The sequence below is a fragment of the Xenopus laevis genome, chromosome 9_10L (assembly GCF_017654675.1).
Source record: "Xenopus laevis strain J_2021 chromosome 9_10L, Xenopus_laevis_v10.1, whole genome shotgun sequence".
Classification (NCBI taxonomy): domain Eukaryota; kingdom Metazoa; phylum Chordata; class Amphibia; order Anura; family Pipidae; genus Xenopus; species Xenopus laevis.
In genome coordinates this window covers 13,214,300-13,228,830 of record NC_054387.1, presented here as the reverse complement: position 1 = coordinate 13,228,830, position 14,531 = coordinate 13,214,300, and the positions used below count along the sequence as shown (strand labels likewise).

At 40.2% G+C, this 14,531-nt stretch overlaps 1 protein-coding gene across 1 annotated transcript in view; it reads left to right on the top strand.

The window, feature by feature from the left end:
- Positions 1-14,190, top strand: part of LOC108700910 (formin-I) — a 65,053-nt gene extending 50,863 nt beyond the window's left edge. The window contains exons 13-17 of the mRNA XM_018234949.2: positions 1,045-1,174; positions 1,283-1,315; positions 5,575-5,678; positions 10,816-10,899; positions 13,721-14,190. Coding sequence (XP_018090438.1) covers positions 1,045-1,174; positions 1,283-1,315; positions 5,575-5,678; positions 10,816-10,899; positions 13,721-13,858 — 489 coding nt within the window. The 3' untranslated portion in view covers positions 13,859-14,190. The remainder of the gene's footprint in view (positions 1-1,044; positions 1,175-1,282; positions 1,316-5,574; positions 5,679-10,815; positions 10,900-13,720) is intronic.
- The last annotated feature ends 341 nt before the right edge of the window (positions 14,191-14,531 follow it).

Below are 14,531 nucleotides of genomic sequence, written 5' to 3'. Positions count from 1 at the left end.
AGGCCATTGGGGTTGGGGCAGGCAGGTCAGTGGAAGTAAGTAAAAGTTACTGGGTTAAATGCTGCAGGTGCAGGGCTTAATTGGTCCAATCCCAGTACATTGTTGACAACAGGGGGGCCCGGCCAATACAAGAAAGTGCAGCACGGCCGGGTCCCCCTTATAGGAGAACTAAAACCCCCAAACCTACCCTCCCGCACAGGAGTTAATATCTGTAAATGCCCCTAAGTCTTTAGTTACCCCTCATTGCAGTTTCAGTGGAGCTCAATGGTGCCATTTTCCGGCGCTTCTGTAATCTTCGGGTCCCTTCTGCAATTTCCGTGGCTTTTGGTGCATGCGCAGTTGTTTGGAACGGGAAAATTGCTACAACTGATACAGCGCTTACTTACTGAAGATTTCTGAAGCGATGAAGATGGCGCACATGAGCTCCACTGTACTGACTCTGCAATGAGGGGTAATTATCAGTTTAGGAGCATTTACTTGTGTGAACCCCTGTGCAGGGGGGGAGGAGAGAGGGGGGGGGCTATGGAGGGTAGGGGTTTTTTATTATGAAGAGGGTTTAGTTATCCTTTGAGAGCCAAAACACTGTGCAGGTTGCATGTAGTAAATGAGCTCCTTAGTGTGCAAATGGGTCACTGTTTCTGTTCTTAATTATGAAAAGAAAAGGCCTAATGGTGGAGAAGCTCCAATTCTGACCATAGGGACAGAATATAAGCAGTTCCATTCACTGGCACAATGATTCTAGGTTTATATAAAACAGGGAATGTATAAATTATGTAAAATTATAACAAATGTACCGATGATCTTGGTAATGATCTTAGCGATCACCCCACCTTGGTCGGCTTGTAGCAGCGTCCTGGCCCTTTAAGCCTCATATTTGGACATTTATTTAATATAAAAGTCATTCCCAGACAATAATCAGATTGATAGGACGAAGGAGAGGAGCAGATATCTGTCATAGTGAGATGAACACACTGTGCCTTGATACATGCATTACGGACGGATTGATTGTCAGGCCTGTCAATTGCCTCTTGATTGTGCCGGCAGATGTCCCATCTCATGAGTAAGGAGAAGAGGTTCACCTTGCTGCATGCCCTTGTGGAGCAGATCCTCTTACAAGAGCCCGAATTGGCTACATTTTCTCAAGAGTTGACAGAATTTGAAGCTGTTCCTGGGGGTAAGCAGATCAAAAACAATATTCCATCACTTTCATAAAACCCTGCGTACAAAGCGCATCGATTAAATACATTGAAATAAAACCTTCTCTGTATTCATTTCTTCACAGCTTCCGTCAAAGGTCTGAGCGCAGAAGTTGATGGTATGTAAATATCGCTGGATATTCTGCTGGGCAAGGAGCCAAGCCAAACAATGCCCTACCTTGAAAAAGCGATACTATGCTGAATAGGAATCTCGGGATATAATGAAACAGATGAATAGGAAGGCATATTGCTTGCTCATTTTAGTTCCGGGGGAACTCATTTATAGTTATTAATTTATAATAGATTGGAAGCTTCTTAGAACGCAGACCCGGTCCAGGCTTTCATAACACTTTCAATTACAGTCCTTAAAAGGCTTCCTTCCCTTAGCCTTAAAATTGCTGCCAGGTCTATCTAAAAAGTTGTTCAGGCTCTTTATTCAGATTATTGGGTTACAGGGTAGTGGGCACTAAGTTCAATTGCTTCCACCATACAGGATTGGGTTCTGCTATTCCCTGTTGATACCCAGTTGCAGCCCTTGCCCCCATAGTAATTACACAACTGCCCATGTGCTCTCACATTATACCCAGGAGGTATAGGAGCTAGTGATGGGTGAATAAATTCGGCAGGCGCGAATTTACGGGGAATAAATTTGCGAAACCGCAAAGAAAATTCGCTTCCGAAAAATCCGGCTCATCAAAAAATTTGCCCGTGGGTCAGCCATCACTAATAGAAGCCCCATGAGGCCCCAATTAATGAGTAATTGCAACATATACTGGTAAAACAGGACAACCTTTGCATATGTTGGGGTCCTAAAATGTATTTGCTGTGGGGCCCATTTACACCTAGTTAAGCCACTGCAAGGAATGTGGCCAATTATCCTCTTTTCTAAGCGAGATTGCAAGACTAGGGTCTCTAAATGAAAATTAGTGATTATTTTGGATGTGCATCCGTAAAGTAAATTTTGAAACCGGTGTTTAAGTCAATGGGCGTGGCGATTTACGATGCGAGCAATTTTTCGGACATGCACCCTAAATTTTTTGACGCCGGCGAATTTTTGCGAATGTATTCCCCTCCAGCAAAACGAGAAAAATTTGCTGCAAATTCACGCCAGGCCAATTTATTCGCCAATCACCAATGAAAATGATATGATATGGATAGACATTCTGTATTTTATATATTGAACTTAATATACCAAATTAGCGGTTCAGCAGCCTTATAACAGTTATGATCCAGCCCTTCAAATTTGCTCCCAGCAGTTCCCCCATCTTGGATCGTGTTAGGCCATCATTTGTGTGTCAGTGGCACTGCACATGCTCAGTGAGCTCTGGGCTGCTGTTAACAAGCTAAGCTTAGGGATTGTGGGAAATCGTTGAGCAGGTTCATCGACCATAGAAGTTGATGCTACAGGTGCTTCCTTGTAATGTGTTGTGTTAATTAGTAATTAGCCTTGTATACTGATATATATATATATATATCTATAGATATATATCTATAGATATATAGATATATATATATATATATATATATATATATATATATATATATATATATATATATGTTTTTTGTGTGAGTCAGTCCCTAAGCTCATGCTGACAGCAGCCCAGAGCGTGTGCCAGGGGTTTATATAATATAATATATATAATATAGTGAAACAACTCCTATACTTGCCCTTGCTGATAATCATGGAGTAAAAGCCTGCAGCCTCACAAAGGGAAGGGAAAGGACTGAGCCATTTAAGACCTCCCCTGGGGTTTATCATTATATTGTGCAAATCCAGAGAGACGGAGCAGAAGGAAGAGATCTTGTCGCACGTGGGATATTTAAATGCATTATTTATCTATGGGATACAGATGACCTGATTACTGGAGAGGGGTATTTTTAGCCTTCCTGCACCAGACATATCTCCCTGTATCCATATCCTACTAGAAAGCGTTACTAACGCATGGCAGAACGCGGCAACAGAAAATCTCACTTTGGTGCAAGTGGCGACTTTAAATCTGACCTTTATAAGAGTCTGAAATTGTGTCGTCACAAAAATAAAGTGTATTTTCTTGTAGTCAAACCCTGTCGATAAAAAGCAGTAGTTTGGAGGAAAACATTGTTTTAATTGACTTCTGAGATGGCTATTGTCTCTGTTTTACTGGCATGGGGGAGTGTATTTGTCTCTACTACCCCTTTTTTGCCCCTTTAAACCACAATCCCCTTTTTTCGCTTAATTGACAAATAGCTTCACTCTCATTGTTTTGAAGTTGTGATGAACGTTTGTTAAGGCTCCTTTAACGAGCCGGCAGGTCGAAGGCGTTGGAACAATTTCTCGTAGACGTATATGTGCCTCGCGAAGCCATTCCACCCGCACGGCAACGCAGATTGGAACAAATTCTAGCAGCCGAGATCCAGCTGGGAAATAACAATGAAATTTCTCCCTGCGATCGGCCTCTGTTTATATTTTCTCTGCATTTTACCAAGACAGAAAATAATATGCTCTCTCTCCCCAGGATAAAAAATGCCTTTATCGATCGCCCCGTGTATATCTAAGAATCAATAAAAACAACAAATCTCCTTTCTGCTGGGAGGATGAGTTGCTGCAGTTCAAAGGGCTCGGCATTCATATGGTTAATGTATCTCTAAATGCATTATTTAACAGCCTACCTTTTAAAGGAGAACTAAAGCTTAACTAAAGAAGTAGCTAGAAATATTGTACATTATGTTTTGTGCTTCTGTACCAGCCCAAGGCAACCACAGCCCTTTAGCAGTAAAGATCTGTGTCTCCAAAGATGCCCCAGTAGCTCCCCATCTTCTTTTCTGCTGATTCACTGCACATGCTCTGTGCTGCTGTCACTTACTGAGCTTAGGGACCCACTCACAATATACAGTACACATAGAATAGAAATGTCACAATATAAGGCTGATTAGTAATTAATACAGATAATTACTACATGGCAGCACAGAAACCAGTGCAATTAGCATCGGAATTTAATAATCAGCCCTGTAGCATCAGCTTATATTACAGACCAACCTCATTTTCTGGTGCAATAAGTTCAGTATATAAAATATGGCATTTTTAGTCATATTAATTTTTAGGGTTTAGTTCTCCTTTAACCCTATCATTTACTTACCCACAATGAAAAAGTAGCACAGTATCACAGTCAGTATAGATGTAAGCGCTTGCATTATTTACATTATTCCTTTCTTATTGTGAGAGCATTTTCTTTAGAGTTCAACCAGCAGCGATGCCATAGGCAGACAGAAACAGAGCCTGAACAGTTTGTTAGATAGGCTTTAAATAAATCCCTAAATTGTTTGATGTAGGATCTTCTAAATATTTTAAAAAAAAGGTGGTTCAGGTCCAGTATCATTGCATGGAATATTATTTCATTCTTGGGTGCAGAAGAAGCAGAATTTCAAATAAAATCAGATACAAGTATGGGATCCGTAATCCCGAAAGCTCCAAATTACACATTAATTAATTCACATTTTTAAAAATGATTTCCTTGTACCGGATTCCAAATAAGATATAATTAGTGATGGGAGAATTTGTCCTGTTTTGCTTCCCCCGAAAAATTAGTGAATTTCCAGTGAAATTCGCAAAACGGTGAAAAATTCGCAAAACATGCCTGGGTCATTTTTGACGCCTGCGTTAAAGTCAATGGGCGTCCGACTAATGCTGACGCGCGATGGTTTTGACGCAAGAGACTTTTCCAGCGCGCGTCCAATATTTTTTGACGTCAGCGAATTTTCGCCAGGGAATTTTTGCGGCAGTTTTGTGATTTTATTCGCTGGCGGCGACATGTGGAAATTCCCTGTGAATTTACGCCTGCCGAATTTTTTTTAAGCATTATTATCCATATGCATAGATATGAATTAGAGACTGGAATATGAATAGGAGAGGCCTGAATAGAAAGAGGAGTAATAGAAAGTAGCAATGACAATACATTTGTAGCCTTACAGAGCATTTGTTTTTTAGATGGGGTCAGTGACCCCCTCCCCATTTGAAATCAGGAAAGAGCCATAAGAAGAAGGCAAATAATTCAAAAACTATTAAAAATAAATAATGAAGACCAATGGAAAAGTCACTCTATAACATGCTAAAAGTTAACTTTAAGGTGAACCACCCTTTAATGTTTTAGTAAACTTATTGCACAGACATCCAAATTATGAAAAAATCCCTTATCCAGAAAACCCCCAGGTCCCGGTTCTGAATAACGAGTCCCATACCTGTATGAACAGCCTGAATCATCTGAATCTCGCTTGGGAACAATGAGAAACTTGAAGTGAAAATGTATTTGGGCAAAATGATATCATTTCCCACCTCAAATAAGCAACGTATTTGTCTGTTTTGAAATTGGTTTCATGTGATTTATTTTTCACCCCCCATTAGTTACAGCCAAGGAATTGGAAAAGATTAATCAGTACCGGAAATCATTTAAGAGCAAACTTCAGAAAGGAGCGGCCAATGAAATGCAGTTTTTCAAAGACCTGTCGGTAGGTGGAAGTGACAATGGGACCAAATGAAGGGGCTAACTTGTTAATAATTGTAATATATATATATATATATATATATAATACACAAAAGCCATGAATATCTTGTAAATTATATCCTTATAAACGGTGACTAGTGAGGTCATCAGTTATAAATGGTGAGTAGTGATGTCATTTCTGTCACATGACTCACTGAAACTTGTGTATTATAATAAATAAAGTACCCCCAGTTGTAAAATATGAGGATATTAGAAGTTACCTCGGAGTTCCATGACCTGTATAAAAACACTCGGCCTTCAGCCTCGTGTTTTTATATGGTCATGAAACTCCTCGGTAACTTTTAATATCCTTATATTTTACAAGAGGGGGTACTTTATTCACTATATAATACACAAAAGCCATGAATATCTTGTAAATTATATCCTTATAAACTGATCTGATGTCATCAGTTATAAACGGTGAGTTCTGATGTCATTTCTGTCACATGACTCACTGAAACGTGTGTATTATAATAATGACCTCGGCCTTCGGCCTCATGAAACTCCTCAGTAACTTATAATATCCTTATAATTTACAAGAGGGCAGGGCCGCCGTTAGAAATCACAGGGCCCCGTACAAAAATTTTTTGGTGGCCCCTGGGCCACACCCCCCCAGCCCCCGAGCCCCCACACACACAAGTTATAAAAAGCTATTGGGGACCTGGGCCCCCCTATAAATTAAAAAAAAACATTGGTGCCAGGGCCCCCCATAAAAGTTTTTTTTTAAAAAAAGCATTGGTTCCAGGGCCCCCCTTACAAGTAAAAAAAAATTGGGCCCCAAAGAATATTAAAAAAAAAAAACATTGGTTCCAGGGCCCCCCTTACAAGTAAAAAAAAATTGGGCCCCAAAGAATATAAAAAAAAAAACATTGGCGCCGGGGTCCCCCTTACAAGTTAAAAAAAATTGGGGCCCCAAAGAATATTTTTTAAAAAAACATTGGTAACAGGGGCCTATAGAGTATTAAAATAATACATTGGTGACCCAAAAACACACATTGGTGTTCAGAGGAATTGAACTCGTGGCTTCAGGACTTCAACTTTGCCTCCTTTCGTGACTTTGGGTCTTTTAGCTGCTTTGGGACTTCGTATCAGCTGTTTTCGTGACTTCGGGTCTTTTCGCCACTTCAGGACTTCAATTTTGACTGTTTTCGTGACTTCGGGTCTTTTTGCTGCTTCGGACTTCGGCTATTTCCATGGCTTTGGGTCTTTTTGCAGCTTCGGGACTTCGGCTGTTCGGCTTTTTCGGTACTTCTGCATTTCGGCTGTTCGGGACTTCGGAAAGGAGGCGACACAGCTTTGGCGCTGTCAAGGGGGGCCCGGCTGTTCAGCACTGCCAGGCCCCCCCTCAGGCCCGATACACTTGTACCCCCTGTGCCCTAGTGTATCTATATATGTGGCTATATATATATATATATATATATATATATATATATATATATATATATATATATATATATATATATATATATATATATATATATATATATATATATATATATATATATATATATATCTCAATTATCAGCAGACCAGCACTCCCTTTTAAAATGTAATATTTTTATTGTCATAGTATCAAACCAACGTTTCGGTCCACATTTGGACCTTTTTCAAGGATAGTTTCCTAGTTGAAATGATTTGTCCCAGTATTTAAAATAATCTAAATCCTCCTGAATGTAGTGTTAATGCTCAGGTAGGGTGCTAAACTGCATTGAACACTAACACCCCATACAAAATGAATGAGTTTAACTCCTCATAGATAACTTAACTGCATTAAACAAGATCTTTGGGACCTACTATTTTTGGTTCCTGACTATCAAACCATCTCCGTTTTCCAGGTCCTATAAAAGCAAATTGCCTTTTTTTCTTTCCCGGATATTAAATTTTCACAAAATTTTAGGGATGCACCGAATCCAGGATTCGATTCCTGATTCGGCCTTTTTAGCAGGATTCGGATTTGGCCAAATCCTTCTGCACGGCCGAACCAAATCCTAATTTACATAGGCAAATTAGGATTTGGATTCAGGCCAAATCTTTCGCAAAGGATTTGGGGGTTCAGCCGAATCCAAAATATTGGATTTGGTGCATCCCTACAAAATTTACATTCTACTGTATGATTAACTGCACATTGATAAAGCTGTGGCATTAATGATTTAATGATTTGGATAGGACTTAATGCTCAAGTCTGCTGCACTGAGCACTAACACCCCATGACTGCTCAAGAATAATTTAACTGCAATAAATGAGCTCTTTGGGATCCACCATTTTTGGTTCCTGACTATAAAACCATCTCTGTAGAACCCAGATTATATGTCCTTGGATTTTATATTTTCCTGGCATTGACACCATAATGTCCAGGTCCCTTAAAGGCAAACTGTCTTTTTTCTTTCCCGGATATAAAATTATAACAAAATGTTCACTCTACTGTATGATTAACCGCACATTTATAAAGCTGCGGCATTTAAATGAATAAAGCTATGATACTAGTAGGGCGCAGGAGGGGTGCCTACATACCTCTCCCAAATCCACCCCTCTTGATTACAGAGCTGCTTAATGTTTTGTATTCAAATGGAGCACAGAGTCCTGGGACATTTTTTAAGTGCAAAATGCAAAAAAACGACACTTTGCAATAGTAAATAACCCCTGTATTCTCAACATCATAACAATCCCTTCCTTTCATCTTGCTGGGCTTGCAATTTGTCTTGACTCTGTCTTCTCTGTTCTCTCTAAATGGCCCCATTAAAGAGTCACCGGAGTGTAAATGTGAGTTGCTAACACTTTCTCTCTCTCTCCACTGGTCTCTGTCGAAACTTTCCGCTGTCCTATAAACTAGAAGAAGCGCTAGACTAAACTTGTTTCCCTAAATCGATGCACCTTATCAGCAAACTGCACAAAGCAACTCATCGAACCCTCTCACAATTCCGCTATTAGTCTGAAATTCTAAAGTCTTTCTCTGCACAAATCCCTTAATCAAGCTGCCTCCGCTGACTGGTAGGTTATTACCTTTAAATATTCCATTAAACTGTTCTTCCTCAGCACCAATAATTACTGCTCAGCTCGTGTCTAATCACCTTTTTCTCAGTTCAGCTTTTACACAGTGAAAGGGGACATTTATTAACAGAGGAGCAGTCATTTCCCATAATGCAATGCACATGACCTGTATAAGCACAGATGGCATCAATAATATGGATTTTGCCATGAATGAACGTGTCTGGCATTCTCCTCTATAGCCATTGTGCTGTGGCATCTATGTATGAGCTGACCAGGCTCATGACCAAAGTCTATGGTGGCTAAGAGCTTGAGATGATTGAGATTGAAATACTAAGAAGATGCCATAGTGTTTTCCAAGACATAACCGTGTCTGATGTTATGCTGATGGTTCTGACATAACTTAATGGGACAGTTACAAATAAAACAAAAAAGAAGTGTATATGGATGTGCATGAGTAGGAGTATTCACTGCTCACTTTTTGGTGTGGCCTACAAATCTCCATAGAGGTGGTGTCTGTTCAGTAGACACCATGGCGCAAATTCACTAAGCGCCGAAGAGCCAAACGCTAGCATTAATTCGCTAGCGTTTGGCATTTTCGTTACTGCGCAAATTCACTAACGAACGCTGGCGTAGTTTCGCTAGTCTTACTTCGCACCCTTACGCCAGGCGAATTTTCGCTAGCGACGTAACTACGCAAATTCACTAACTTGCGCAGTGTACTGAACGCTACCTTTTACGCTAGACTTCCTTCGCCACCTCAGACCTGGCGAAGCGCAATAGAGTAGATAGGGATTGTTTAAAAAAAAAGTCACATTTTTTTCTAAGTCTCAAAAAACGCTGGCGTGTTTTCTACATGATGGGTGATAGGCTGAAAAAGATTGAAAAATTTCTTGGGGCTCCCCTCCTTCCCCCCTACATTTCCTGACTCATGGCAACTTACCTAGACAGTGGGCACATGTGTAGGGCAAAATAAAATTTTTATTTGCTGATTTGAAGGTTTTCTAGGCATTTGTAGTGCTGATACGTGTTCCTCCATTGAAATTTGAATTTCGCGCCGTATGCAAATTAGCCTTCACTAGCGTAACTTCGCTTTACATAGCGAATCAACGCTAGCGCAACTTCGCAACCTTACGCTACCCCTGAGCGCAACTTCGGATTGTAGTGAATTTGCGGAGCGCTGGCGAAACTACGCCTGGCGAAGTGCGGCGAAGCACAGCGAAGTTGCGCCTGGCTAAACTACGATTGTTAGTGAATTTGCCCCCATGTGTTATTGACGCCCCAGGCTAGTTAACTGGAGTTCCTTCCTCTGCATCATGGCAAGAAGATGATGTCATCAGTGATGTCATCAAGATGGTGGGACCTCCAAACATGCTCTTTGGGTGTAGCTGAAGCATTGATGATACCACTGAAAGCAGATTAACAAGTAGATTATGAAAATAAATCCTTAGATTGACTAATCAGTTCTCATTGTGACTCATCCTCATTAAATTCAACATTTTAAGTTTGGGTTGAAGCTCACCAAGCAAGCAAACAAGCTGTGTAGCCACGGACTAACTCAGAGAGTGGATCATGTGCTCCATCAAGAATAAATAGTTGGGTAAAAGTAGGTATAGCCTATTTTATTGCCTGGGAGGCTTCCACTCCAAATTTCACTACGGTGTCCCTTGACTGATGAGAATAACCCTTCATGCCTTTATAGTCTCCTATGGATAGTGGTGCTTTTTCCTCTGTACCTGTTTAACCTTCACTATGCCGCTTATTCTCATTCTGCTTCATCATTTGCTGTTATTCAGGAGGTATATTTTCTTTGGAAAAGAAGGGAAATCATTCAACCCCTCCTCCCCTTCTACCCATTACCTTCCCTAACAATTTATGCTTCATTCACGCTTATCAAGAACCTGATCCACAGACTGTGCATTTAAATGACAAATAAGCACCAATTTGCTATTAATGAAGAAAAGTGAAACATCTTTATTAGTGTCATTATTATCAGAAAGGGCTAATACAGTGATATCATGCCAAAGCTACATGTACAGTATTTCTGCTTCTCTCTAAATCAAGAGATTCCCTATTGCTTGGGCATAATAATTTCATTGGTTTTATTGTTTCCCCAGAATATCCTTGATGTTTATCAGGCGCAACAAGAAGGATTGTCTAACAAATCCTGTGAATTGAAGAAACTTTACTCCGAAGTCCTGGTATAATAACATTATTACTTCTTTACTTCTATTCTAGGAACGTGATAGTTACTTTGTGAATAGTTAAGTCTACAGCAGTCCTGTCCTGCTTTATGGGAGAGTATTCTGTCCCAGTGGCTGCACAGATCCTATCTGATCCCCATTGTAAGCAGCAGTCCTGTCCTGCTTTATGGCTGAGATTCTAGCTATCTGTATAACAGAGCATTCTGTCCCAGTGGCTGCACAGATCCTATCTGATCCCCATTGTAAGCAGCAGTCCTGCCCTGCTTTATGGCTGAGATTCTAGCTATCTGTATAACAGAGCATTCTGTCCCAGTGGCTGCACAGATCCTATCTGATCCCTATTGTAAGCAACAGTCGTGCCCTGCTTTATGGCTGAGATTCTAGCTGTCTGTTTAGCAGATTATTCTGTCTCAGTGGCTGCACAGATCCTATCTGATCCCCATTGTAAGCAGCAGTCCTGCCCTGCTTTATGGCTGAGATTCTAGCTATCTGTATAACAGAGCATTCTGTCCCAGTGGCTGCACAGATCCTATCTGATCCCTATTGTAAGCAACAGTCGTGCCCTGCTTTATGGCTGAGATTCTAGCTGTCTGTTTAGCAGATTATTCTGTCTCAGTGGCTGCACAGATCCTATCTGATCCCCATTGTAAGCAGCAGTCCTGTCCTGCTTTATTATTTTGACAGAATACAGTTAAAAATTACTATTTCTTTTTAGTTATTCAGACTCAAACACAACCAGCCAATGTTACAACTCTTTCCTGCAATGTAAATGAACAATACGAATATAAGAGTTGCTGCTCCTTTGAATGCGCAAATGCGGGAAAGATGGGTAATTGTGTCAGTACTTCCCATTGATTCTAATTACACAAGACTTACCCTTGTTTACCTGAAATGGGCCAACTGTCCGAAAACATCTTGAAATCCTGGCAGCAATAGAGGTCTAATTGGAATCAGCCTACGGACAGCTCTTTCCTAGGAGTCTTGCAGTAAAGCTGAACTCTGCCCACTCCAGTCAAAATAACAAACCTCACTGGGACTATATACCCCGTATCAGTATCCAAGGTCTAAATGAAAAATATTTGGGAGATTTTTACTAAAATAAATTCTTGACGGAAGAACGTCATGTCAGGCAAAGATAAAAACAAGTTTTGACGATTCCAAAAATTCCAATCTGAAGCTTAACAGCCATTCTCTCTGATGTTGAACACAACACGGTGCGTTCTACCTGCGTTCAGTCGACAGCAGCTCCGCACTTAAAACTTCAGCATCGGAGCAGGTCAAAGGGGGCACATCTCTAGTGCATTGTGCGATATAGCACTGTCTGCACTAGCGGAGGTGTTTTTTCATTTTTAAAAAACAGAAATATGGCTCTTAAAGTTACAGGCGGCAGCTTTTTGCTGCCCCTGGTAACTGGCCGCAAGGAAGGAAGGGGGCAAAGGAGACTTTGTGGCTTCTGCAGGGGGCACAGGGGTGTGTGGGGGCCCCTGGTCACCTAGTCGGACACTGGTCACGAGGGTTCGGGCCGACTTCTGTACAATGTCTTCAGCCTTCTTCTGCCCCACTTCTGCCTCTATGCACAACTTTTTATATATTACATAGGCCCCACCGCTTCCATGATGTCACAGTGGGGCAGGCAAGGGGATTATATATATAGGGTATAAATTATTTGGACGCCCATTGAATTTAATGCATTTGGACCAAATAGCCACGCATATAAAAATAATCACTTGTAAAAATAGTAGCGTGTGTAAAAATTGTCACTTGTAAAAATAGTCGTGCGTATAAAAATTGTTACTTGTAAAAATAGTCGCGCGTATAAAAATAATCACTTGTAAAAATAGTGGCGCGTATAAAAATTGGCACGTGTATAAATAGTCGCGCGTATAAAAATTGTTACTTGTAAAAATAGTTGCGCGTATAAAAATTGTTACTTGTAAAAATAGTCAAAGTAATTTTGACGTCCATTGACTTCAAATCATTTCACAAATTTTTTGCCATTTTGCAAATTTTTTCGGCGTTTCGCAAATTTTCCAACTAAGTGAAGCAGTACAGATTCGCTCATCACTAATTGATACCTAAAAAAACAAAGTACTTGTTGTTATCACAGAAACAGTAACATTTTACTGACATTCCATTATTTTTACATAGTGATGGGCGAATTTATCCGTTTTTGACGCCCGCATCAACTCTGCAATTTTGATGCCAGCGTTAAAGTCAATGGGCGTCCAAATAATGTTGACGCGAGCAGGTTTTCTGCCGTGTGTCCAAAACTTGAATGCAAATTTTCGCTGCAGTTTTGCAAATTTATTCGCCGGCGGCAAAACTCCTAGTTCCTGTGCTTTACTTATATGTATTTGTGAATTATTTTATAGTGTTACTTTAAAACATTTGTTAAAGATACTGAAAGCTTCCATAAAACGTTCCCATTTGCGACCCCCTAGCTCTCCAAAGTGGGAACCCCGAACATAAAGGGGCAGTTCACCTTTAAATAACTTTAGGGATGTACTGAGATAATTTAGAGTTGGTCATTCATTTTTTGATGGTTTTTGAATGAGCAGCTATATAGTTGCTAGAATACAACTTACCCAAGAAACCAGGCGTTGGTGTGACTGGGATACTGGGTAATGATGAGAGAAAATTTACATATGAATGCACTGGGAAAGCTGGATTCTCATTGGAGGATTATGGAGCAATTAAAAAGATTTTTATGGAGCTGTAGAAATAAGAGAAATGCTGCTATGCAAGGTTTAATATACAAGATAACGTGTGTCAGCCTATTTACTGATTCATTGCATCCTTTATTTATTTTCTCTTTCAGCAAAAATTTGGAGAGGAAGAGGATCAAGACTCGCAGGAGCTTTTTGGCTGGATTTCCAGTTTCATTAAGGAGTTCAAAAATGCACAGTCCACAGTCAGGTCTCATCAAATGATCCCAAATGCTGCACCTTCTCACTAAGGACTCCTGATTCAAGACATTATTCCTCTCAAGCCCTTACTGGAAGGATTTTTAACAGTAAGGGACACCCGGGGGTCTCTGCTCAGTTTATGATACACGTTTATCCTTAATAAGAAAACTCCATTCTCTGTACTTGAACCTGAGAAGACCTGACTGACCAAACAAATTCCTTCATCCTTAAAGGGGATCTGCAGCGGCAGCCCCCCAAAAACTCTTGTTGTTGTTAAAAGAAAGGAAATACAATTGCAGGCAACTTTCGCATTAAAGGGGAACTATCGTGAAAATGTCATATAAGCTTCCTCATACCGAAGCAAGAAACTTTCTAAATTCAATCAATTAAACATTCTGCATTGTTTCTGAAATAATCAAGTTTATCTTCACTATCCCTCTCTCAGCATCTGTTTCTCTTCATTCTGTCTTCGTGCAGCAGTTGGGTGTCAGATGAATGATCCAATATATTTTATAGGGGGATTCCTTTCCTAGCAGATGAATTAGAGCTCACTCAAATAACTGATTTCAGTACAAACAAAATCTAACAAAATAACAGCCTTTTGCACAAATTCTGCATGTAGAGAGACATGATTTCTGGTGATTTGAATAGAGTGAGCTCTAATACATCTTCTAGGCAAAAGGAGCCCCCCTATAAGATATATTGGATTATTCATCTGACATT